Here is a 27,925-nt window from a genome sequence, read left to right on the forward strand (position 1 = left end):
ACAACCACCAACCGACACCTGAACACCGAAACTGGAGGAGCTTTATCCAGAAAACTTCCAAGATCTCAAGCACATAGCAGGCCACCGCTTCGCTGAACTGATGCAACGCATCTCCTTCATCCCTGAAGAGCCTTCCCCGTGATGGCTGCACAGCAGACCAGACTGAAGTGCCACGTAAAGTGCCCCTCCTGAGGCAGACAGTGGCTGCAAGCACAGCCAAACAGAGCCCAGACCAAGTCGAGTGTGCGTTAGACCACAAATACATATCAAGGTGGGTTTTTTAAATGCAAATATGCATAATAGAGATTAAATTCCTGAAAAGGCGAGGGCTGTGTTCAGGCTAGCGGCGTGCCCGCGCTCCAGCGGAGCGACGCCCACGAAGGCCTCTCCTCGGCGTTTCGACCAGGGGCGGCTGCCCGCCCCTCCTGAAGCCGGGGCCCTGCCGGCAGCCCGCTACGAGCACGCTGCTCGCCAGGCACCAGCTCCCCGCGCTGCCCCGCCCGCCAGCCCCCGCTGGGAGGACGGGAACGGCCGCTTCGGCCGCCCGGGGGTAGCTCGGCCTCCTGGGGAAGGCGCTGCCGGCCGGGCAGAGGCCCCGGCAGTCCCGGGAGGCCTGTGGCGCCGCAGGCACCCCCAGGCCGGCGCCGGCCCGTCCCCGCCGCCCTCCGAGCCGCGGCGGCCACTCGCCTCGCCTTCGTTTCTGGGGCGGCTGAGGCGGGCGGCGGCAGTCGCCGCGGCTGCGCCTTTGCGGAGAACGCTCGCGTCTCACCCCGGCCCCGCCGCGGGGGCGGCGCAGCAGGACACCCGGCTCCCTGCGGCCGCCGCCGCCCCGATCCGGATCCGGGCGCGCAGCCGCCCCACCGCCCCCTGGGCGTCTCGGCCCCGGGGGCAGCCATTTTGCGGGCCGCGGCCCGAATGACATGTTGCGCGTCGTGCGTGCCGCCGCTCGGCGGCACCGCCCCCCGCGCCCGGCGCCTGCGCACCGCGGCCCTGTGGCGGCCGAGCCGGGGCAGCCTGCTCAGCGCCGCGGCGGCGGCGGCGGCGGCCGGAGACAAAGCGCCCGGCTAATGAATGGGACGGTCCCGCCCGGCCCTGCCTTTTAACTCCTTCGGGCCCGGCCGGGCGGCGGCGGCGACCTCCGGCTTCCTCTGCGGCGGCCGCCCGGGGAGGTGAGTAGCACCGTTCCGGCACCGGGAGGGGGCCGGGCAGGGTGGTCCGGCTCGCCCTCCCGCGGCCCCCGCCACCCCCCCCCCCGCCGCCGCCAAGTTTTGCCTCAGCGGCGCCGGTGCCTGCGCGGCCGGGGCCCCGCGCCCCGGGCCCAGCGGCGCCCCGTCCCGCCTGGGAGCGCCCGCAGGACAGCGCCGCCAAGCCGGGGAGGGGGCGTGTGGCGGCGGGGCGGCGCAGGAAGCCGGGGACTAGGCCCGCGGTGCTGGCTCCATTGTCTGCGAGGCCCCGGGAGGGGGCCCGGCCGGCCCGGCGCGGGGGTGGTCGCCGGTCCCCGGGGGCTCGGCGCTGGCCCGGAGCGCCCGGCGGGCTCTGCCGCCCCCCGCCCGGGGAGAGGTGCCCGCCGAGCCGCTGGCCGCGCCCCGAGCCCGCCCGGCATTGTGCGCGGCGCGGGCCGGGCCGGGCCGGCGGGACGCGCCGGGGCTCCGTGCCCGCTCCCACCTGGCGGGACCGCGCCGCCGGGAGGCCGCGGAGCCGGGCCCGCGGAAGGAGCGGTGACCATGTGGCCGCTGCCATCCCGAGCTAAGATGGCCCGGGCAGCCCCGGGGGCGGAGAGCCCCCCGCCCCCCGCAGTGCGGGCCGGGTCTGCGCGGGGACCGGCGGGCGGGCTCCTCGGGCACAGGCTTGCCAGCCGGGCGCCGGGGCCGAAGAGCCCAGGAAATCCTCAAAAGCCTTTCCCCCTGAGAACGCGGGACACGAGGGGGGCAGGCGCCCGCCAGCGGCTTCGGCCGCGGCGTAAACACGGCACCTCTTCCTGTGTGGGGTGAAGTTCCCAGCCCCGTCTCTCTTGGGCAGAGTCGCTCAAGAGAGGTGCATATGGAAAAACTGCAGAATTTAATTTTCATGTACTGCTTCTCTCGTTTTCTACTTGGGACGCGGTAATTTTGCTTAAAAATGCCTTCTGTAACTTCTAGATCTATGCTGAGACAGCTGCTGATGGTAGAGACCGGCTGTGTTATAATGCTTACTGGATTTCAGAGGGTGTCTGATACACTTAAAGTTGTCTGCTGCACGTGCAGTCTGCTAAAAGTGTAAAAACTTCTATTAATGCAATGAAAGGTAAAAGACCTCTTTTGCATTAATGGTGTTTCTAATTATCATTGCTAACGTTAGTGGTGTTTGGCATTGCAGTGTAGAAAAAAGTCCTCTTTCCCCAATCCATTCTCCCTGGTGGTTATGTGTTAGAAGCAGTTCTGTCTTGTTTCTGGGGAGTATCCTTCAGAGATTTCAGTAATGTAGCGTGAGCTGTCATGCTACACCTATAATGCCAAGCAGAGAAAGTCTTTCAAGCCCCCATAACATAAACACACTTGTCAGGGTTTCCTTATGTGTTGTTGTCTGTATGGCCCACTATGTATGTGCATCTGTTTTGCTTTTCAAGAGAGTGAGCGCAGTTCTTTTCTTCTAAAGGTTATCTTCAGTAATGCAAAGTTTCACTTAAAGCGCAGACGTACACCCTTGGGAGGATGCTCGTGGAGTACATACTGGGGGCAGTGAAGTCTGGAAGACTTTATCAACTATCCCCAAGATACCACGCAGCTACTAGAAAGCCTATATTTGTACAGATACTGGGCAGGGGCATTCTAGTTATTATTTACTATGGAGACTGGTTTTGTGGAGAAAAAAATCTTACATTTCTTCATTGTATATTAAGAGCAGCAGAAATTCTTCTGTGAATTCTTAGAAATTTGAGTGCTGTCTGCTAGGTATAAGACCAATGGGCAAGGTGCTGAAAGTTTTTATACGGTTGGATGTCTAGCTACTTTGGTACTTACAGCGTTGCTAGTATCTTCCAACTTTAACAGATGTTGAGAAATTAATTCCATAGAAGTTCTCCAGAGCAGACAAACATAAGAATTGATTGAGAATAAGTAAAATGAAAGTAAAATGAAATATCTGAACCAAGCATCTCAGAGAAAAGTTTTATAAACATTTGTACTTTTGAATAACCGTGATTATTTTACTATTACTCTGTATAAAGCAAGATTGTGACAGGTACAGCATCCTCATGATAATATGAAAGGCAAAGTATATAATAGCAGAAGGCTAGATAGGGGATGAGCTTAGAGTAATGCTTGCTGTCTTTCTGTTACCTTGTCTGCTAGGGCCTCTCTCTCTGTTTGGTGTTTCCACCTATTCTCGCTCATTTTAAACCTAGACTGCAAACGTACTGAGCAAGAATTGTGTTTGCAGAACAGCTAGTGTCACGGGGTCACGGGTGGTTAGTGCAGGGGGGGGTCTACTTCAGTACACATAATACATCACTAAGGCTTATAACAGGAGGGAATACAGGAGGGCAACTGAATTTCACACGTTTATTTAAAATTGTCTATCCACGTAAAGTAGAATATCCTCCTATCAAAGATTCTTAAGAACTAGGTATTACAGAAAGAAGTCCTGGCAAACTCTTAGGTTTTAGGGAATAGTTACTGGTTTATGCAGCCTTTGAGCTTGTTGCATCTTTTTTTCCTCCCCTTTTTCTTGGAATCTGTTCTCTTCTAATTTTTAGAATCCTAAATACAATAACTTTTTAGAGATCTTTTTGTGGCTCTGAGAAAGTTTGAATTAATGAATGCAGATGATGTATCTCCCAACACCTTGCTGCATTTTACTGCCATTCACAGTGAAGACTCTGAATGAGAAGGTTTTGTAAATCCTGTCTTTCGAGGCTCGTTTTTAATTTGTAGGAGTTCTCACCTTCAAATCAAGCATATTGTGCTATTGGGTTGCCACTGTAATGTACAGTTAAAATAATCGGCTTTATGCAAATAGGTGTGATGATACATGTATATTAGCTTAGGTTTAGACAGAAAACAGTATTATAGATAGTTTAGTTGGGGATTTTGCACAATGTAGACCATAGTGTTTAACTCATCATCATGACTGACATTTTTTTCCTAAGTAGGGACAATCTAGGTATTTTAGTAGTATCGATATTAATGTAATTTACATAATGTTATCTGTTTTAGTGTACACTTTCAAACCAGACTTCACAAAAAGGTGTCCTCTTGCATGTGGCAGATGTGCATTGTTTTCTGTACAACTTTGACTGTTTGTTTTGTATTTGCTATTGGCATCATCAATATCTGTCAATTCACAACTATGGGATTGTTTGATTTCAACCAGCTAGTGAAGAAATTGAGTCATTTCTGTGGCCTAAAGATATCTTTCAAGTGAAATCTAGAGTTTAAAGTACACAAAACAAGAAGTAAGAACAACTAAAGCTTTTATCATTTTTTTTCCCCCAAAGTGGAGGAACCTATCCTAAATTAGCGTGATACATAGTTTAACCATGGTAGTATTGTTTTGTTTGGTGGCTTTTTCTGTGATGAGACACAGCATAATATGATGGTCTGTTAAAGCAACAACAGGGAAATAGCTTGATTTTTAAGGTCCTTATTTTCATTGAAGTGTGATAATTCAGAACAAATTGTGAATTTTTTATATTGAACAACATATTGGAAAGTGAAGTATCAGTCTTTCCTATAAACTGTGTAAGACTGGTTTTCAGTGGATGTTGACATAAGAAATATTACAATATTACCATAATCTTTACTTAAACTTGCAACCTGTGTGCTCTGTTTAGCTATTACGGCACACTTGCCTCCCTTCCATCTCTCACCTCTTTCCCTTCCCCCTTTGCTTTTTAATGACATGCAGGGTTGAACGATCCCTCTTTGAAGGTTTAGAGGGTTACTAGCTCACTGTTAGAGCTGAAAGTCTGAAAGCTTCTTGGATTTTTTTTTTTTTTTTTGAGTCATGTCTGCTAGTGTCATATAGATATATTTTTCCCTTGGTGTGTTAGAGTAACTTTTGCACTGAATGCTCAGATTTTCTGTACATTTAATACAAAAGCCAGTTCTGGATTTCAGTAGTCACTGGCTTGAAAATTATGGCTGAAAATAGGCTTGGTTTAACAGCTGTGACATATTTTAGCAATACTTTTTGGCAATTCTTTACAAAATGTATGGAAAAAGGTATTTAAAATTAACAATATATTTGTATCATATGACAGTGATCAAAGAATTTGTACCAGTTTTACCCCAAATAGGTTCATTTAATTAGCATTTCAATATAATTATGCTGCTTATCTGTTGCTGTAATTCTGTATGCTGTTTTCTGAATTAGTGTTCGCCTCTGAAGAAAATAAGCTCAGATCCAGCTAAAATGACTTTTTCTTTGTTATTCTTCTCACTAAAATAAACAATCAAGAAAACCCAAACATTAATTTGGATTGAATGAAATGTTTGGCCTGGCTTGAAACTATTTTATAGTCATCTTCAACAAATGAAAGAATGGCAAAATGGGAATGGAAGGGTTGTAGGGTTTTGGTGTTGTTTTTTAAAGACATCGGGGAGGATAAAGATGCATTATTTGTACTCTATCTTGCCTGTAGTCTGATGGCTCTGGCACTTGCAAGGAATGTGGGAGAGCCAGGTTCACTTCCCTGCTTTGCCTGAGGAGCTGAATCCACATCTCAGGAGAGTTCCCTAACTGCTCCTGCTGAGCACCCTGCCTCGGGTGGGTCTCTGTCTCCCTGGCTGACACCTACCTCTTTGTATACATTATTTAAATCTTCACTGTAGTAGGGACAGCTGAAGTGTCTCATCATAACAGTCAAATTAGCCAGCCACACAGCTCTGGAGATGTTTTCACTTGCCTAAGAGGGAGTATGGAAGTATTTTTAAGTGAAAATGTCAGTAGAAGTTGCATATAATTCATTCCATAATGCAGTAAGCCAGCAATCAGGACTTTCCACCTTCTGAGAGGTGTTCTCCTTCTCAAGGAAGAAAAAAAAAAATGTCTGTATATATATATATAAAAAAAGTATATATATATCAATCACCATCTCACAATCTGAATAAGAGCAGTAAGCACTGACTGGTGGGGAGAATGCTTTGCTGGTTTAACCCCTGTTGATGCTTGATCCATATGAAGTTTAGAAAAGAGGACAAAGCACCATCCTGACCACTAAGCATTGCAGAGTCCAGCGTTTTCTGCATTCGGATTTGGAGTCAAAGTTTACTTTCTGGTTTTTTAAGATGGCAAAAAGATTTGTTGGTGGTTTTTTTTTTTAGGGTACTGGGGCAGTGAAAGAGCTGGGGCCTCTGCACAATGGCACTCATGTCTGTATAATGGTCAGTGGGAGTGAAGTTGCAAAACTACAAAAATATGTCCTGTGATAGATTGTTTTGGTCTGTTTTATTGCTAAGTCAAAATATCTGACTTAATATGCTCCACTTGCAATCATTCCTTTCTCATACTTGGGGAATGATAATCTTGCGTTGATCCTATGTTATTGCATGTTGATTAATACACATGCTAGGTGCAGTGTAAGCAGCATGTTCAGCTCATGAAGAGAAGGTGTAACAAGCTGCCAGATGAATCTTGTAGTGCATTGAAAGGTGTCGGCAAGCTCCTTTGAAATCTTGTATGTAGTGTAGGCTTGATTTCATTCATCATGAGATGTAGTCATCCCTAAGCACAAAAAAAATGGAGCAGTGCCAAGACAAGTACAAAAATTTGACTTTTAAATGTTTTTAGTACTCACCTTGCGGGGAGGCGGTATTTTGATTTTTTGCTTTGGAGCTCTGGAGTTGAAAATGTCTAATTTTTCTTGACAATTATGAGGGCTAGGGATTTTGAAAAAAGGCGAGGACTAGTCATGTAAGTGCAACTCCTGGAGCTGTCACATAAAGAGAAACTTGAAACATCCCATGACTTGCCACTGTGACAGTGAACATCACTAAAAAAATTTATTAAAAGGAATTACTTTCTTCTTTTCCTTAGATACAATCATCATCATTAAGTTTGAGTAGCAAGTATTTAACCTCAAATGAAGCCGCCTGCATGCAGTGGAACAGATGTGTAAGTTTTATTTGTTTGTTTGTCTTTCTCAATAAACTAGTGGGCAGCTTGTTTGTTTTGCATCTTGTATCGTTGTTGTTATTAATTTAGAGTAAGCCAATGGATAAAGGTAATGAATGTGCATGTGCATTGACTTGTATGGGGCTTAATAATTTAACAGGAGGTCTGTATGAGTGCCTGAGACTTAAAAATTAAGTTTGGAAGGCTGGATATCTTTACAGTGTTACAGTAATAGTAACTAGTTTATGATTTGTGGGGCACCTCTTACTCTGTGGTAACAGCTGGCATACATACATCCTTACCCTGCAGTCTACCTCTTAAAAAGGGGGGAAGTAACTTACATGCTACATTCATCCTATACTCAAATTACGCTCGTCTTCTTCAGATTTTCATGTCCTCACTGATAAAGTATATTTAATATTTTCTTCTAGGGTTTCTGTCTGAAACATTTTTTTCTTTCTTTATATATTCAGTTTGAGCTGTTGAGTACAGATTTTTTGGAAGCCTGAGATTCCTGACTAAGATGCAGTGGAAAAAGATTGTTCATATGCCGAGCAGCATTTATATGTAGATTAACAATAAATGTTATTCTTATATAGTGTTTCAGAGCTTTCTGTTTATTTTTTTCTCTCCCTCTCTCCCTCCCCCGCACTTCTCCCCCCAAAATAGTTCAACTTTTAAGCTGCCTGTATTATTGGTTAACATGCATGTTAGCAACAGATGGACAAAATGTTTAAGATAGGTAAAATGTTGAGCTAGGAAGTCTTGGTGGGGTCATAGAATCATAGAATGGTTTGGGTTGGAAGGGACCTTTAAAGGTCATCTAGTCCAACCCCCCTGCCATGGGCAGGAACATCTTCAACTAGATCAGGTTGCTTAGAGCCCCGTTCAACCTCACCTTGAATTTTTCCAGGGATGGGACAGCTACCACCTCTCTGGGCTACCTGTTCCCGTGTTTCACCACCCTCATTGTAAAAAATTTCTTCCATATATCTAGTCTAAATCTACCCTCTTTTAGTTTAAAACCATTCCCCCTTGTCCTGTCGCAACAGGCCCTGCTAAAAAGTCTGTCCCCATCTTTCTTATAAGTCCCCTTTAATTACTGAAAGGCTGCAATAAGGCCTCCCTGGAGCCTTCTCTTCTCCAGGCTGAATAACCCCAACTCTCTCAGCCTTTCCTTATAAGACTCTGGCCTCCGTAGGAAAAGAAAAATAAAAACATGATTCAGATTCATTTCTTGAAGGAAAGTTTTCCTAGGTGACACATACAGAAGGTGTGGGGGATTTTGTTACATATTAAATCTGCTTGTGGATCATTCATTCTTCATGAGTCTAAGCAAAAATGAACTGCTATTGCTTTCCGAGTCCGTAGCATAGCCAAAGAGCAGGAAAGAGTAGTTGTCATTTGCAGCAGCCTTTTGAGTTGGTTCTAGACTACTGTAAAGAAATTTGATAAAAGGGACAATGTTGCTTTTGCCAGAATGTCCAAAAGTTCACTCTCATTTATTTAATGCTGAATTCTAATATACTCGTCTCGGGGTCACTGTATGCTTTTCACCGTTTCATTACATGATGTCAAGCACTGTAGCATTTTATAGTTCTACCTAAAGTGCCTTTCTAACATGGGTCTCAAGGTTAAAAGCCTTCAATGAAAATATCCACTTTAGTACTACCTGTCTATTGAAAATGAGTATCTGGTCTCAGTATCTTCAAGAACTAATTCTTAAATTATAATCCCAGATGAAATAACTCTTGACTGCAAGTTCAGTTGTTCTGATAGATAATAAAATCTGTAAGTGGTTAGATTTAAAGAAATTAAATGCCAATATGAGCTCCAACAGAAAAGTGTTTTTATCACCTGTTTTTTGTCATATTCATGTGCTTCATTGAAATTCAGGTTGTAAGCACACTGGAATAGAGCTTAGATAATTTTGGTCAGCCTAAAAATGCATTTATAGAACATATTCTGAGTTCCTTTGGACAATTTTTTTTTTTTTTTTTACTATTTTGTGAGGTTTTATAGAACACATTCATTTTCACATGTTTATTTCGGGAAATATGAAATGTGAGGAATATATCAAATACATGGTCTTTTAAGTGATCTCATACTACTTCCTGCTGGGGTATTTTTCCTTCATGGCATGGTAGTTGAAGACTGACTTTGTTTTTCCTCTGTGTTTTGGTGTATCAAAATGCAATATGCGATGTATTCACCAGTACAGATTGCACCATGCAGTGTATTACGAACAAGTTATTGCATACTAGCTCCTGGAGTTGAGTAGCGCAGCCCAGAGGGGTAGCATTTTGCAAATGATCCTTCTGTGCATGATGCTTTCTTCATTTGTGATTAAGGCGGCACTCCTTCGGTAGAATGGGTGCTTATATAGAGCTGGAGTCTCCTGAGAACAAAGATGGGAATATTCTGCTGTCCAGATGTTATCCTCTCTGTTAAAATTTTAAGTTTCAGTAGGCCAGAAATGTTACAGGTCTACATCCTTTAGCATCCACTGTAAGAATTAAAGTCTTCCAGTGCATATGCTATGCAGTAGCTTTTATGTGCAGTTTAGATCATTGAAGAAAATCTAGTTCCTGATTAAAGGGATCTAGTAGTGTTAGACATGCCATGAGGAGGTGGGAGAGAAAAGAGCAGTGAGGAAACTCCTGCCTGTTTATAACTTCCACCCAACTACTGGCTAGCAGCTCTTGAGAGCTTTTCTTATTTAAGATTTGGGACCGCAAATCCTTGCTAAAATGTGGCGTAGATAATGGCAATCATATCATATTTTCTATTTTTACTCTGTGGTTCCCCTTCTTTCTTCTCATTAAAGGTGGGAACATGATATGCTAATAACTGTGGGGGACAGGGAAAAAAACAACGAAAAGACAACAGGGTAATACTCATTACATGAGAGGTTTTCACTTGTTGCGACTTGCATTAGTAGCTGCTGAAATAGTAGGAAGAGTGGGTCAGCTTTCAGGGAGCCAAACTGTACAGCCCATGCTGTCGACAGCATCTTTGCTTTTGACACCGGGAAATGGGAGAAATTGAGGTTCTGTTCTTTTCCTTTCCTAGTGATTTTGAGTTGTCTGCTGTGGGGAGACCATAATCCATTTATGACAAGAAATACAATGATGCTCATAAAGAAGAGGAAGGTTCCTGATCCTTCTCCTTTCTCTAAATGTTTTTATTTATTTCCTTCTATACCTCACAAAATACTAGGTTTATTAAAATAAATTAATTAAATGGCTTCTGCATAATAATAGAAATCAAGCAAATGGGAACAGCAAGGACTGTCCTTTTCTTTACCTGCTCTTGTACTAAAAAAGTCGTGGATCCTGCTCTGAATAAAACACCTGTGTAACCTTATTCTGTAAAACTTATTTAAATTACAGGTTGCATTACATGAATTAAAGCTCATGAACTGCACGATTAGAATAGGTACTACGAAAAGCTTTATTCTTAATTAAAATTCCTGTGTTCTTCGTTAGCTCCTCGAGCAAAACCTTATTTGCTCAAATTAAAATCTGTGTCTGTGGCAGTAGGATGGTCCTCCTATAAACCATTTCTTTTGGGAGAAGACTGAGCTATTTGTTCACCGGGGACAGGAGTGTCTCTTTGGATTTCCTGCTAATGCTCGATGTGGTGCTAGTGGAAGCAATGTCATCTTTCCTGGCGTGGCTGTCTGTGTCAGCTTGGTCTTTGCTGCAAAGTCTCACCTTGCCTTGAAGAAGGCAAAGAGAATATGACCCTAAAAGAGTTTAAGAGGAAGAAGGCCCCTTGTCATGGACGCTAGGGACAGGCTGGTTGACAAGCGAATAGGTAGATCTGTAGACTCATTTCTCTTCCCTCTCTCCTGTTTTATGAATAGGAATGTTTGTTTTGAGAGGGACAGAGTTGAGGTCACCTGGGATATCGGGTGAAAATGTCAGATGCTACTGATGAACGTACAATTTACTTAGAAAATACCGAATGACAAAAAATACTTGAAAGGGGCATAAGAAGTTCACCCCTATCGTGGGCATGATCGATTATGCCTGCATGTGATACGAAAGCTTGGCTTTAAAGTTACCTGGTTGTTTTTGTTGCAGTTCTTGTGCTCGTTGGCAAGAAACTGAGAATTTTTATAGAGGTCAGAAATAATCTCGGATGATATTGTGAATATTATTTTCTGTTATATTTAGTATATTTAGTAAAGAGATGGTCTTTTCCTAGTAAAATCTAGCCATATTTCTTCAAATTGTTAAATGAGGAAGAAAGAAGGTACCTGGTATAGAGAAGAAACAGATTTCTTTGGAGAATCATTTGCAATTGAGAGTATCTTCTGACTTGAAATAAAGTTTTGTGACAAAAGAATGATTAAGCTTAGCTGTAAAACATCCCTACCAAGTATTTAAACTACTGTTTATCCTCTTGAAAGTATTTTTTGTCCTTTCAGGGACTAGAACTGCATTTTCTTTATAACCTGCCTTTATGTGCACAAGCATTCCAGGTGCAAACATATAATGTAAGCATAGTACTGTCATATTACACACATACAAATACAATATATGTATATCATGAAAAACCTTTCCATAGTACAAGTGAAACTATCTGAGGACAGGTAACTAACTGGCATCAATATGAACACAGAATTGGATTAATGGGTAGCTATGAACGGTTTTTAAAACAGACCTCTTCAGACTTGATCTGGTTAATATCAAAATAGATACTAATGTGATAGTCTTAGCAGTTCAACAGATATTGTTCAATTTTTTTTTTTTTTTTTTTTTTAGAAAAATTATAATTCAAACAGGTTAATATAATATTACATTCTGTAAAGGACCCTGCTTACGTTTTGTGAGGTTCTTTTTTTTCCATTTTATACTTACATGGATGTTTTCAGCAAGAGTTCCGAGAAGACTTACTGTACACAAGACATGGTGTGCCTCTCCTAACTGCTTTTTTATTCTTCATCATCCTGCCCTATTCACCTTTGTAACCCACAGCTCCTTTACAGGTGTCTTATTTTTAACTGTTTGAAATCATCCTTAAAGTGCTTAAGGTTTCATTCTTACAGAGTTTAAAGATAGACATTTAAAAAAAATAAATAACAAAAGTCTATGTTTTCTAGTATATTGCAAGCTAGGAAGGTGAACTAGTCAGGAGAAGAATCTCCTGTCCTAATCCTATTCCATTTATTTTGTCAGCTGTGGACTGCACAGGAGGAGGAAGAGGAGAGTGTAATGGGGTAGGCAGCGGAATTGATCACTTGTGGAAAAGAAGTGTCAGAGGAGCTTTGCTTTGAATTTTCTGATGCTTTTCTGAAAGCAGGCTGCTGTTCTCTAGCAACATGGAGTAAATGTTTTGTCTTTTGTCTTTCATTCTTTTGGAACTTATCTGTTGTTACTGTGTTTTTGGTTGTGTGTTGTTTCCTGTTCTGTGATAATACTGATGCATCTTCCCTGCTCTGTTCTTATTTTTATCTTCTGCATTTTACCCTTGTGTTGTGTTACTGCAACCTTCGTTCATCTCCCCTCCCCTCAGCTCCAAATTGTACAGCATGAGATACTAAAAGCAGCTTTGATGTCCTGCACTAAAACTATAATCCAAACAATACATGCTTCAGCTGTTTAAAAAATCTAAATTTTTTTGTTAAGAAAACCACCTTATCTCTTGTAACATTAAGAATTGCTCCATCTTATTAGCATATAATAGTTGTTTGTCAAATATTGCAAATGAAAAAAATACCAAAATAAGAGTATAATCTCCTGTAGCTTTCACTTGGAGCAACATTGATGTGTAAGATTTAGGAAAATCCTGCTTAAAGTTTTAATGAAATTATTGCTTAAAACATCAGCATTTTAACAAATGACAGACAGATCTGACATTTGGTAGGTGTGAACAACAGCATAGAAACGTATCGTGCAAGTATTGCTTCAGTAGTATCATACCAGATAATGAGAAAGAACACTTCAACACTTAAGAGACAGTTTGGATCCTAGACAAATGTTGACATAATTTACTTATCGTGACAGATCCATTTTTTATGAGCGATCTCTTAGTAAGAGCTGGGACAGAAATGATTAGCATGTGTACAACCAGCTTTTTTCCCCCTCCTTTCTTATAGTGTGCTGCTATGGGAAGTTAGCAAAGGACGTGTGAAGGAAGATAGCCCCATTTGAGATCTGATGGTATTTTTAGTGCACTAAGAAAAAAAAAAAAGCAACAATTAAAGGCTTATCAGGGGGTTGTAGGTGTGAGTATTTGTGGTGATACTTAATATTACGTACGGTGGTACATGCAACAAAGTGGTATTTCTTTTTTTTTTTTAATAAAAAACTTGGGAGTGATATTGTTTTGGCTGAGGTGGTTTTTTTGTTGTTGTTTTAGCTTTGCATTTTTATTTTACTTTTAAGATAAATGCTGTTTGAAATAATGTGGAATGGGGATTTCTGTGCTTAAACTTAGGTGGTGGAGGATGATGTTTCAAATAGATATATGCTTAATAAATTGTCAAATAAATTATGAAGACTGATTTCTCCAGAAATAATATTGAGTTTTGACTCCCTACCCTATATCAGACACCTGCTTTATTCTTCAAGATGCTGAGCAGTCAGCCTGTATCATTGAGGTCTGATGAAACATTTGGGTATTGAGATGTTTATCAAATCCAGTTGGGCGCTAAACAGGGATGTCAGAACTAAATGCCAGCCAGATGTGAATAATACTCATGCTAACACAAACATCCTTATTTATATCAGACTTCAAAAATAATGAATATGAAATGTATAACATGTAAAAAGCATTATCTCAATCTTTTTAAGAAGTTTTATAGTTGAGGATATACTGGTGTAAGAACTGAATTAAGAACCGAGATCCTCTTTTAAATAAAACATTAATTTTTAAAATGAAATCTTACTTCATTTCTGCTTTGTCTATTTCAAAATATTTTTTTTAATGATGCTAATCTGGAAATCATACCATTTCTTTTCAGCCTTGCCATTGTCATGAATTATTTTCACTCCTTTTACACATCAGTATAAAAGCCAGTGTAGTTTTATGCAGGGGGAGCTGGTGCTCACACTTTCTTCCATACACCGTGATGCAGATGATTTGGGGTTTGAGATGGAGATATTTGAATCTTTCCTGAGATTTCAGGGAATATCTGAAAATGGTCAGTAAACAGAGTCCCATAGACTTTTTGATGTTTACAACAGCAAGAGGTTGTAGTTGGAGGTTGTAGCGAGGTGGGTGTTGGTCTCTTCTGCCAAGTAACTAGTGATAGGACAAGAGGAAATGGCCTCAAGTTGTGCCAAGGGAGGTTTAGGCTGGACATTAGGAGAAATTTCTTCACGGAAAGAGTGGTCAGGCCTTGGAACAGGCTGCCCAGGGAAGTGGTTGAGTCACCATCCCTGGAAGTATTTAAAAGATGTGTAGATGTGGCGCTTAGGGACATGGTTTAGTGGGCATGGTGGTGTTGGGTTAATGGTTGGACTTGATGATCTTAGAGGTCTTTTCCAACCTTAATGAATCTATGATTCTGTGATTCTAAGAAACAGATGTACAAAATAAACCGGCTTTTAAAAGGGTAAGAGGCTAAGTTTGAGGAGTTTGAGTTTGTGCAATGTTAGGTGTTTTCTGTGTGCTGGTTAGATTTTAACTCAACACTCTCACTTTAATAATAGTGTAAGACTAAAACTGTCACTTCTGAGCTGTGCTGTTGACTGTTATCTTCCTGCATTATTGTTAATTCAGTTGTGGTGGGGAAAATAGAAGACAGAGAGAAGAGTCTAGAGACTGCTAAATCAAAAAAATATAACTTGGTACTAGCAGGTCTATTTTATTGCTTAATATAAAATAGTCCATGTTCACAGTAAAATTATTTGATGTTTTGAGGGACAGGAGGCAAGAAAGGGGGGAATATTTACATTTAGCTGGTAGTCTTTTCAACTTTTCAGTCTCTACTTTAGCTAAATTCCTGCATTTGTAATTAGGGTTGAGTACCCAGAGTCTTAATGATGATAGTTATGGCTATAATACTCAGTTCTCCACACCTTGTTTTTTTTCTGTCTCGAATGACTGATTTAGGCCCCAGCTGACATCAAGCACTGAGTTTTTCAGCGACGTGAAGAGGCATGAATGATCTTTATACTTGAATAAATCGGAGGTCTCTGTGTCGTGTCCTGACAAGTAGCATGAGCGCACCGGGGAGCTCGCATACCTTTCTTGGAGCGCTCTCATTCTTCCTGCTTTGTCTCCCAAGCCTCTGAGCATGTACCTTTGTCCCATCGCTTTCCAAAGCACGTTTTTGTTTCCTGTCTTATGTGTTACTCTGCATATGTTATTTTCTCTTTGTAATTTTTCCCAGCTTCTTTTCTCTTCAGGGATGAGAGAGTTGAGGGCATCAGCTGCCCTGCCAGGATGCTGCCCCGATTCTTCCAGCAGCTGAAGCCCAGCAGTCGCAGCATCCTCAGGAGCTGCCTGGTTCCTGCCTCCCAGCCTGTTACAGCTCCTACGCGTGGCATCCTGCTTGGCTGGCCACACATCCGTGAAATGCTCCAGCCTTGGAGGAAGTAATTCTCCCCCGCCCCTTTTTTTTTCCCCCTTCCCACTACGAGCCCTAGTCTGAGAGCTGAATCGGTCTTTTCTTGTTTACACAAACATATAAAACTGTTCATGAATGTTCCCTGTGTGTAAACTAGGATTTTTCTAAATGTTTGTCTCACTCCAAAATGGAACTTTAAAAATAATTATAAAAGCTTTTTTTTTTTCCTTCTACAAGTGTTTCAGGAGTACTTAGGGAGCCTCAGTGAGAATGAGACCTTGATGGATAAGCCACCTAGTATGACCCTGTAAAACTCATGGCGGAATAGATGGAACAAAAACAAAAGATGAAAGATAAAATATTACAGCCCTCCTAATTGGGAGGGGGTCATGGAGGGAGAAATTTAGACTTCTGCAAGACCAGTAGTTTGTGACAGAGCAAGAGCTAAACCTAAATATTATTTCTCAGACAATATTCAAAAATACTGTATTTTTGTTACTTCCATATATCACTTTTTTAAGATAAACGTAGGGGAAAAAAGCATAGTAAATAGTTGAAATTTTAAATAAAAAGACTTTCAGTTTCTAACATCAGGGTTTTTCTCCCCAGTAAAAGAGAGCACTTATAAAAGTAATAGCTTGTCTTGTAAAAGTAATAGCTTCTCTTGTCTTTTTTTTTTTTCTTCTTCCTGTGTATGCCCTTTTTTTTTTTTTTTTAATTGACTTAGTTATGATTTTGGTTGTGATGTTTCCCCTTCTATTAACATATGCTTCTCAATTTTTTTTTTTAAATTTGTTTTTACATACTTTCTGTTAAGTATGCAGATTCCTATAAACTTCAACTCTTTCATGTAAGATTAATAAAAATGTCTAATATTACTTGTTCTAATTGTTATACCCAGTTCCAGTATTTGGTTAGGGTGAAGACTGTTCTTGTCAACAAGGAGCAATGTACAGTATTGGTGGTGCTGTTTCCACACTTTACTCTTTTATGTCCAGATGGAGCATTTCAGGTCGTGGACATGAGAGGTTATTTTGCAAGGTGGAGAGAACACCTTTGTAAAACCACAACAGTTATCGGTTAATGTAAGATCTGCCTTTCAGGTGACTGGAAAAGTAACGGAATAGGAAAAGTGGCTCTACCTTCTTCTCTCTTTCTCTCCCAACAGCCCTCTACAAATCATATCTCCCATGAGGTCCAAACAATTTGGTTTTTTTATTAAGCCTAATTTTCTGTACTTTGATCCCAATTGTACTGTTGCATCCGCTAGTTCATGCTGGTACATCTGTGGAGATTCCTGTGAGCTTCAGTGAGACTTGAGCATAGGACCCACCTCGTTTCAGAGTGTGACTAACATGCTAATCTTGCAGTCTCTTCTAATACCACATTTTAGTCGCTCAATATCTTGCAAACTTCTGCAGTTCTTTATGGGTGAGCTAGCACTTATACTTTGTCATAGGAAATTTCTATAAAAAAAAAGTCACTGTTCTTAATTTTCCTTCCTCAGGAGATTTGTAACTTTGAAAATCAGTAAGGTTCATTTAGGCTATATATTTATAAAAATGTGTTCTGCTTATTTGTTACAGGGTTTTGGATGTATGTTTTGTTTTCAGGTTTTTTGAAGCTTTTTGTTTGCTTTTTGTGTGGTGTGTGTTTGGTTTGGATTTTTTGGGGTTTTGTGTTGTTTTTTTGTTTTGCTTTTTTTGTTTGTTTGGGTTTTTTTTAGCAAATATTCCTTAATTAGCATAATACCTGCCATTGAAGTGGAAGCTAATAATAATTTCTTAAAACGTCTCCTCCTTATTGCTTGTATTGCTTGCTTTTAGGGATTTTCTTTTTACTTTATGTTCTTAATGATGCCTCTAGATTTCCCAAAATAAAGATGATTAGCACTATTCATTCTAAAACTGACATCTGTTTGTGCAAATTGTTTTTAATGTGTTTTTATGTACCTCCTACGCTCAAAATCTCACTACTTTTGATTTTTTTTGAAACTAGTAAATAGTTTTGCTTTCACTTTGTCTTTCACATTTTACTTGTTTCTTGGAACAACTACTCTTGCATTTTGCAGAGATGTGTTTGTCTGTATTTACACTATATGCGTTTGTATAATAATTTAAAGGTTTTTTGTTTTAAACTACTTCCTCTAGACCATTATTTGCACTAAGATTCCATAGTATAATCAAGTCCATGATTATTGCCTGACTACTCAACCTAAAATCTAAAGTTGTTTAAAGCTTGCAGGCCACTATCTGATTTACAAACAAATAATCTGCTCATGGTTCGGTGTTCTTGCGTACTTTCCATACTTCTCTGTATGTTAATGTATGTCTTTGCAATCCCAAGACACCAGTGTTTCTTTTTCTTTACCCCCTTCCTTCAGGAGCGGTTTCTCCTGGTCATGGCAGTCCTCTGTGGCCCTCTTTGGATCAGTGACATTCTCCTGACATTTCTTGTCAACCACCATATGCTTTCAGTAATCCCATTTTGAATGGAAAATCCTATAAAATGTTTCTGCAGGCTTCTTACCACAGCAAACCACTGACTGTCTACAGCCACTCAGGAGCTAATAGTCTGGAGTAGTACATTTGAGTAGATAATTGTTCTCTAGTTCCATTTATTTTCTTTGAAGATTTTTGTTGCAAGGTGACTCTTAATTCTCTCTGTTTCGCTGCTCGTCTGAATCTAATTGAGGAGATTTCAAAGGCATAGATCATTTTAATTCTGAGCTCACTGCCTGTAGCCTTTTGTACTTTTGAAAACATTTTCCTTCTCCTTGAATATCCTGTTTAGCAGTAGTCCTTAAATTCGAGTAGCTTGTGTCCAAGGGAAAATAAGCTATGTAAAGATGGCCATAACCAAATTCATACTTCGTTCTAGGTTACTATAAAATTTTAAAATAGGATGGAGTGTTTTGTGTGTTTTTAAAACAGATTGACTTTTATATAGAGCTGGCATGGGAGGGAGGAAATGAAAAACATATCTATCTTTCTAACCTTGAGCATTTTGGGGACTTTATTCTAAAGAAAATTTGGGTTGAACCCTCAAGGATGTTTGAAGGGAGAGAGCTTGACTTAATTTTACACTAAGATGTAGTAACACTCAAGGCAATAGAGATCATGCTTAGATGTTTGAAAGAAAATGGAAAAAAAATACATGCAAAATCTTCTAAAGGGCATCCAACTTCAGGGATTTCCCAGGAAGTGATCTAGCAGCCCTAACAAGTCTGCTCTAAAAATCTCAGCTATTCTGCATTCCTAGAAGGCAGCAACAATACCCAGAAAAATATGTACTATGTAGCCAGAGACCTGTAAGAGCCATAAAGTGGACAAGATATAATTAATGTTTTATTGTCCTAAACTCAGTCATAAGTATTCTAAAATGGTGTAACTGGCCACAGTATATAAGCGTTTTGTAACACTGCTAATAGCATAACCCTCCTAACAGCATGAAAGCATTTTATATCACAGCTAAGCATAAGTATAGAAATAATATGTGGCTGCAAAGGGAGACCTATGTTTAATTGCAGAAATGGGGGACAGAAAAGCATGGATCAACAACTCAAGTAGTAAAATCTGCAAGCAAAAACAAAGGATACAGAATAAGGAGGAAAGATTTCTCGTGGAACCAGAACGCTTTCTGGTCCTAAAGAAAAGAAGATTAATAATGTCAGGAGCAGATGAGATTGCTTCCCACACCCTTTTTTGGTGGAGGAGATTATGAGCATTAAAAACACCCAGCGACAGTAAGGAGAAATAGGGAAGAAAGAAGTCTACCATTACAGTTTCTGCTTCAGACTCCAAATAGCTCTTTCACCTATTCACCTCAACTTCAGCAACTAAGATCATCAAGGACCATAGCTGTCAGTATTTAACTATATGCCATCAGCTCAGTGGTATTGTGTACTCAAAGCTAATTTAGAATAAGATGATTAGGGCCTAACTGTTTGAATATGTAAGGATAATGGCTGATAATGATTAAGAACTTAACCATTGGCCATGGGTATTGTTGATGAATGTCAATCTAGTTAAGTATTGTTATGAAGTTTGCAACTGATCTCATTTATCAGATTTCCAGATCTTCCCATCACAGCTACCTTGTGCTTAGCTGTGTTAGGCAGTAACTGCTCATCAGGACAGGGACAAGTGAAGCATCTCCATAGATTTTTCTGTTCAAAGCCTAGAATTGTTTTTGCATAGTTAAGAAATTACAGCAGTTGCAGGCTAGAGATGCGATTACCTGTTTTGAGGCAAGCAAATTGTGCACAACTTCATCAGAACCCGATGCCAATGGATGCATGCATGCATTTTGTGCAAATCTAGCTAGGAATCTGTAATGTGCTTACTGTAACTTGGCACTTAAATGCATAATTTATGTTCTGTGAGTTCTGCATGGAGTCACTTGGTTGTGAGCCTTTCTGTTCTGTGATCCTAAGTCACAACAGCTTATTATATATTCTTGCTTCTCCTGTTTGCAGTACAAGCTCCAAATTCATAGATTAGATCGAAATAAAGATGAAAAAAAAAACCTTCTTAGATTGATTTCTATTAAAAACGTTGACTCTCTTACACTCTCTCTGTTGTCCCAGATGCACATGCTTCCATATCATCAATATGTGTGTGATCACTAACTTGTGTTTCATTTAATTTTATATTGAGTAATGTAAATTTAATCTCTGCTGCCAGAGTTGTTCTTAAATGTGATTTCACAAACCTGTGGAAAGTACTGTGTAGTGTGTTACATTTCTTCTGGAAATCTAAGGTTTTTCTTCAAGTCTCTCCCTTCGTTAGAACTGATGTTCTTCATGCTCAACCCTCATATCTTTTGGTGTCTGAAAACATCTTTTTTTTTTCTGAGAAGGAGAGAGAAAGGCAGAGCACAAATACTAAAACTTTCACAGAAAGAAAATCAGAGTTACTGTCTTCCTCTTTGCAAGTTCTGACGGCTCCATCTCCTTTTTCTTAAAATAGCTGCAATAAGCTGATTTTGCCTCCTTTTCCCTGCCCCTTCCCCTGCACTGAAAAAGAAAGTAAGTTATTGCTACAGTAGGCTTTCCAGAAGTCTGAAATCCACAGAAAATAAGTGTTTCTGATCTCTCTTGTAAACAGACCTCAGAGAAATATTAATTAAAACAGGTTACAAAGCTAATACGACATTGGTCTTGATACAGGGGGGAAATGTCTGTGTGAGTACAACCTAGACTTTTTTATGCATCTTGTAGCTATGGCTAATTTCATCTTTTGTCTGCTGAAATCTTTCTTGTGTTTGAGTAACACATGAAAATTGTGTTTTTACACAGTTTTTAAAATAACTAATTCAAATTTGTGTTTTGTCTTCAGCTGGGGAGAAAGATAAAATCCAGTTTGCACAAATTGGAGTGCATAGTGTAGCATCAGCTGTGTGGTGAAAAAATGTTTGTTATCTTGAATGAAGGTACCAGTAACTACATTAATGACACAAGAGAGTAAGTGAGAAAGGGTTTGGCAAAATTTAGAATTCTGATAGAACTGTAGTAAAAAGAAAAAAAGTGGCTGACAAATGCAGACAGCTTCCTCGCATTTGTGTGGGGCCGCTGGGGGGTTCTGGTTTTTGAGCCTTTTGTTGCCATATGATTTATGTGCAGCTATACTTCAAAAACCTACTTTTTGTACTGGAATTGGTGGTGGTGGAAATCTTTACCCGTGAGGGAAATGAGCTATCTTGGTGTAAATGAGCTTTCTAGTATAACCCTTGGGTACATGAGGAACTTGAGCTGGCAGTGCTGTACTAGGCACCAGTGTATGCAACTGTATGTATCTTTGCTTCTGAGTGATGTTAGGCTTTTGGGAGACCTCAGTGTATATATGGCATTTGCATAGCCCAGTTATCCTAAATTAAGCATTTCAGTTTTTAACCATGAAACTCTAAATTAGCTTGTTTCTATAGTATGGTGTTGTCTGGGAGCATTATGGTGTGAATATAACCATGTGAGACTATGGTCAGAGGAACAGAGAGACTTTAGTGTGACTAAACGCTGACACCCTTACCGAGGTTTCTGGTAAAATACTGTATTTTTAAACACTGCTGTCAGTAGTGAAGGACTCACGTGTACAAGAGTATAACTTAATGTTTGGTTTTAAGTACATATTTCTGTGCTAACATGACTAAATACCTGCTTGTCTTCATATGTATCTGTAAATACAGACACCTATATAGTATATGTTTGTATATATATGTGTGTGTATATATGATTATGCATGGTGGTTGAATTAGGATGTAGGATGAGGCATAGGTATGTCCAAGCAATACAAAAGTGATGCTTGAACTCTAGATTTTGTCAAAGCTGAACCAGAGCTGCGTGTGTAGACACGTATTTGCCCACAATAAATGTATTGAGTAAATGTTTTTTTTTCTTTTTTTTCAGTAGTACACTGAATTGGTTTTATCTCAAAGGAAAAAAAAAAACACAAAACACAGAACACTTAGTGCATGTTTTCAGTTCACCTTTACTATAGTTATTTAGAGTGTGTTGTCAACCTTGTCTTTTGGTTTTTTTATTTCTAGATGGTGCAAAAGAATCGCAGTTGCCCAGTCAAGATGAACAGAATGGCTTCCTTCAACAAGAAAATGGAACATTCATTTTTTAGGATTATGTCTACAACATGAAGCATTTAACAGTAGCTGTCTTTGAGAACATTCATCTATGACCTGAAATGTCCTGATCCTGGGGAAAAAATGAGATTCCATTAATTAAGTCTATAATTTTTAAATGCATTTTTATGACTAATCATATTTGCTTATGCACAACACGGATACAGAATTCATAAACCAGAGATTATTTTAACACATACGCACATTTGTGTTTGTGCATTCAGTATACAAGATACATCATTTTAATCAAATTTTAAATGATCTTTTAAATTATCTATATTTATTAATAAATGAAGACTTGGCAAGAAGAATTTGTCATCTATGGACAAGAGTAAAGCAGGTTCCCCCAGAATGGAAGGTAATTTTGTATTGGGAAAAATAAATAACGTAAAAGTAGAGCAAGAGGAAGACAGCATTAACTGTACTCTAGAAAGAATGGATATCAAGACAGAACAAGATGATTTCAAACATGCGGACAGCAGTGATGAACAAGAAGACAAAGAAAAGAACTTCATTACCAACAACCCTGGCAAATATTTATCTACAGAAAATGAAGATGATTATGGATCTCTTTTTTCTCAGTATAGTAGTACGCTGTACGATGTAGCAATGGAAGCTGTGACACAAAGCCTTCTTTCTAGCAGAAACATAAGCTCCAGAAAAAAGTCACCTGCTTGGAACCATTTTTTTATATCTCCTAGAGATAGCACTAAAGCAATATGTATGTACTGTATGAAAGAATTTAGCAGGGGTAAAAATGAAAAGGACCTGAGTACAAGTTGTCTCATGAGACATGTGAGGAGAGCCCATCCCACTGTACTAATTCAAGAAAATGGAAGTATGCCAGGTATATCCTCCTTTTCTTCACCTACATTGTTACTGCCACCTCAGTCCACAGATGTTGGAGATCTGAGTTCTATGTTATCCCCTATAAAACTGGTCAAGAAAATGGCTTCTAAAATACCATCTCCGGATCGAATAATTGAGGAATCTGTTTCTATTGTTTCTTCTGAAGAAATATCAGATCTCTCAGTTTCTGAAAAGTGCAGCAAAGAAGAAGTCATGGTTGGGTCATCTCCACAGCTACCCAACAACCAGTATGATGACACTGTGGAGAATGTAGCAGAAAAAACTGTTGTAATTCCAAAGAGCACATCAGGTTCCAGAAGGAGATCTGCTGTCTGGAAACACTTTTATTTGTCGCCTCTAGATAATTCTAAAGCTGTTTGCATCCACTGCATGAATGAATTCAGTAGAGGAAAAAATGGAAAAGACCTGGGAACGAGTTGTTTAATAAGACACATGTGGAGAGCCCATCGTTCCATTGTCCTGCAAGAGAATGGGGGTGGTACCAGCATACCACCTCTTTACACCGCACCTCCAACTCTGTTGCCTTCTTTATTACCCTCAGATACTGATCTGAATTCTATGTCATCCTCTCCTGGAAAACTAATGAAAGAATCAACTTCTGTTTCTTCTTCTCCAGACAGAATCTCTGAGGAGATCCATACTAATCTCTCTTCTGGAGATGCTCTAGTGGAAGACTCAATGCTGTCATCTTCTGATGATATAGGTGAAGTCTCCTTTGTTTCCTCTCCTGAGAAACAGTGTGAGGGATTAGGTCCACTAATATTTGAACCTACTGCTGTATTTCAGCAAAATAAAAGGATTATGAAAAGGCTTAAATCAGAAGTTTGGCATCACTTTTCACTGTCACCTGCAGACAGTCTAAAAGCAGTATGTAGATACTGCAGTTGTATGATAAGTCGTGGTAAAAAAGGAGATGTGGGCACAAGCTGCTTGATGAGACATCTATATAGACGCCATCCTGATGTAATTGGAAACCAGAAGAGCTTTCTTGATGTGAGTTTGGCAAATTCTCCTTACGCCACTTTGGCTTCTGCAGAATGTTCATCCTCAAAGTTGACTGACTTGCCTACAATGGTTACACATGATAATCAAATTATATTTCCTGTTAATAGTAAGAAGACCTCAAAACTGTGGAATCACTTTTCAATTTGTTCTGCAGATTCAACAAAAGTAATATGTATGCACTGTGGACGTACAATAAGTAGGGGGAAAAAGCCAACAAATCTAGGCACAAGTTGCCTTCTAAGACATTTGCAGCGGTTTCATAACAATGTATTGAAAACTGATGTCTCAGAGACAGTATTATCCTCATCTACGGATAATCACATGCCACTGAGCACAGAATTACTAGGATCTTCAAATTTTGATGAAACCAATGACAAGTTTTGTGACTCTCACCCAGTTGCCAAAAAAATCACAAGTCTTGTAGCCGAAATGATTGCACTTGACCTCCAGCCATATTCTTTTGTAGACAACATTGGCTTTAACAGGCTGCTTGAATACTTGCAACCTCAGTATTCTTTACCTTCTCCATCTTACTTTTCTAGGACAGCAATTCCAGATATGTATGATAATGTAAAACAAATAATTATTTCACATCTTAAAGAAGCTGAAAGTGGAGTGATCCATTTTACGTCCGGAATATGGATGAGCAACCAAACACGAGAATATCTGACCCTGACAGCTCATTGGGTAACATTTGAGTCTTCATTTCGACCACAGTGTGAGGATTACCATTGTTCAGCACTATTAAATGTATCACAGATCGATTGTGACTACAATGGAATCAGTATTCAAAAGCAGTTAGAGTACTGGTGGGAAACATGGATTACTTCCATTGGCCTTCAGATCGGGATTACTGTTACTGATAATCAGAGTATAGAAAAAACTTTAAATGAAGGTGATCATTCAAGTGTACAATGTTTTAGTCACACAGTAAATGTCATTGTAAATGAGGCTATTAAAAGCCAGAGAATGGTTCAGAATTTGCTTAGTATTGCAAGAAAGATCTGTGAACGCGTCCATCGGTCAGCAAAAGCAAAAGAGAAGTTAGCTGAGTTGCAGAAAGAGTATGAGTTGCCTCAGCATCAGCTAATACAAGATGTTCCATCGAAATGGAATACATCATTTCATATGCTTGAACGTCTTATTGAACAGAAAAGAGCAATTGATGAAATGTCAATAGAGTGCAGCTTTCGGGAGCTAATAAGTTGTGATCAGTGGGAAGTCATGCAGTCGGTGTGTCACGCTCTCAAACCTTTCGAAGCTGCAAGTAGGGAGATGAGTACACACATGTCTACTCTAAGCCAAGTGATTCCAATGATTCATATACTTAACAGGAAAATAGAAATGCTATTTGAGGAAACAATGGGCATAGATACTATGCTGAAGTCTTTGAAAGAAGCTATGGTGAGTAGATTGTCCTCCACGCTTCATGATCCAAGGTACATTTTTGCTACACTTCTGGATCCCCGGTATAAAACATCCTTATTTACAGAAGAGGAGGCTGAACAATATAAACAAGACTTAATCAGGGAGCTGGAAATAATGAGTTCTACCTCAGATGATGATAAACCTGTTTCCAATGGATGTGATATAGGTTCACCATCTACAAATTCATATGGAGAAGATAATCTTTGGTCACTCATGGGTGACATGAAGAAAACAAAAGACCTGAAAGAGAGAGCAAAGTTACCAGAGGAAATGGTGCTTTCTTACTTGGAGGAAGAAGTGCTTGAGCATAACTGTGATCCTTTAACTTACTGGAACTTTAAGAAGTCATCTTGGCCAGTACTGTCAAAATTGGCTGTCAGGTTCTTGGGTTGTCCACCAAGCATTGTTCCTTCAGAGAGATTATTCAATACATCCAATGAAAGCAACAACTTTAGTCAGTCAAGGTTAATGATTGAACACTTTGAAAAGCTTATCTTTTTGAAAGTGAATCTTCCTTTAATATACTTCCAGTATTGAAACTAATGAACAAACTGCTAGACTAAATCTATTGTTGCTCACTGGATATTAACTATCTATAACTCAGATTGTTAAATTGCTCCAATAGGGGCCATGTATGACATCTAATCAGTGACTATAATTCCAAATTTTAGTTTCATTTTTTTCAGCTTTCAATATGTCTACATGTGCCTTATTCATAGTACTTCAGGCCAGATATTGTATATATGTTTTTTAAAAGTTCACACTAGAGATAGCCTGTCTTGTCAAATTATACAAAATTATGTAGGTTTTAATCCATAATTGTAAATGAACTTTAAAAAAGCTCAGTCATTTGTTTAAATAGAATGGCAAAAAAAAAAGATGTAAACAGTTCTATTCTGTAGTTTTTTATTCAATTATTATGTAAAAACCATAAACCAGGTACTGTATTTTAGTTGAACATTGCTTTAATTGCAACAAAACAGCTTTTGTAGTTTTCAAAAGAAAGCTGTACATGAAAGATGGGGTTCAAGCCGTCTTTTTATCATGTGGTCTTTTTAACTGCAAGCCCTAAAGTACTTAAAGGATTAAGAAGAGTTGTTGAGGAAGATGTGTTTACAGGAGACTATTGACTTAGTATCTGCAAATAAATCTTAGATTTGAGATGATATGGAATGTCAGTTATACAGCAATCGGTAGTAAAACTTCTCATTCTGGGTTCTCCTGTTCAGGTTTTACATTTTAACTGAACTACAGAAATATTCTGGGTATTTATGAAAGCTCTTTGGAAGTCTTATCAAAGTTTGTGAATAAATGCTTGTTATTTAATGCCATGTACAAAAAAGGCAAGAAATTTACCATGAAGACTCTAACGTCATTCTAAAGCCTTTTCTAATCTTTAGTGCATCGAAACTGTAAGGTTCCCTATTGTAAAAATTGAGCCCTTACTCCTAACATAATTCCAATTGTGTAGAACAGCCTGTCTTAAAGCTCCTAGTACAGAAATAACTGATCTTCTGATTTTCAGTAATAGCCTTATGGATATGGTGCACTGCTTAGAATTTTATGTAGTAGGGTTGATTCTTAACTGTTGGTGTCCATCAGGCAAATGGGATATAGAGCCCTCAAAACTTCAAATAAGATGGAAAAAAAAAAGCCAGCATTTTAATTTGAAAGGAACGTTCTCCATGGTTTTTTTAACTCTAGAAAGATTAATCTTCTCATTTCAGTTTTCATTGAATACTTTTTGGGAAACAAGTCATCATTTGCCTATGACCTTTTAGAAAAGTTGTAGCTTTGTTAAAATACTGTACCTATGCCTAATCTAATTTTGCATTTACTATGTTTTAGTGTATTTATAAATGGTGAACTCAGTTTCTGAAATTAAACATTTTATTTGCAATTTTCTAGTGGTAGTCAACACTGCCTTTTATTTTCAGATGGATTTAAGAAAACCATTGAATAAAAATTAATTAATACAATTGTAATCATAGATATACCACAGAACATGCTATGTGAAAAGATTGGTTTTCCATGTAGCTCTTTGGATTTAAGCCTGGATTCTGGTTCTTTTCATTTCACTCAATTCATCCTCAATTTCAACTCTATTCAACCTCAGGAAAATTTGTTGAATTCTTTCCCAGGTAGCTTTGGTTTCCACATGACATTTCTCTAAACATTTTATGGTTTCAGGTATTTCAATTGTTACTCCATTAATTATGTGTACACTTGTACTATTTAAGTAAATTATTACATAGTGTACTTGGGAAAAAATAATACTGCATTTTGTCTCCAGTATTTTAAAAGGTAACTTTTAATTCTATCAACAGTCAGTATTTCTTTGTTCTTCTAGGGTTAAATGAGAACAGCACGTGTTTT

General features: G+C 39.6%; 1 protein-coding gene across 8 annotated transcripts; it reads left to right on the top strand.

The window, feature by feature from the left end:
* Positions 1-977: 977 nt before the first annotated feature.
* Positions 978-27,454, top strand: ZBED4 (zinc finger BED-type containing 4). 8 transcript variants are annotated; one of them, XM_075146277.1, is made up of 5 exons: positions 995-1,169; positions 2,139-2,283; positions 6,303-6,362; positions 7,015-7,092; positions 22,160-27,454. In XM_075146277.1, exon 5 carries the CDS (start codon positions 22,568-22,570, stop codon positions 26,084-26,086), a length of 3,519 nt encoding a protein of 1,172 aa, XP_075002378.1. In that variant the 5' UTR covers positions 995-1,169; positions 2,139-2,283; positions 6,303-6,362; positions 7,015-7,092; positions 22,160-22,567; the 3' UTR covers positions 26,087-27,454. The 8 variants fall into 8 exon arrangements, 5 of the variants coding, with proteins under 5 accessions (XP_075002369.1, XP_075002378.1, XP_075002387.1 ...); XR_012673058.1 differs by lacking the exons at positions 2,139-2,283; positions 6,303-6,362; positions 22,160-27,454 and adding exons at positions 12,279-12,319; positions 13,199-13,915; XM_075146286.1 differs by lacking the exon at positions 2,139-2,283.
* Positions 27,455-27,925: the final 471 nt, after the last annotated feature.

Source organism: Calonectris borealis, chromosome 1 (genome assembly GCF_964195595.1).
Source record: "Calonectris borealis chromosome 1, bCalBor7.hap1.2, whole genome shotgun sequence".
Taxonomy (NCBI): Eukaryota; Metazoa; Chordata; class Aves; order Procellariiformes; family Procellariidae; genus Calonectris; species Calonectris borealis.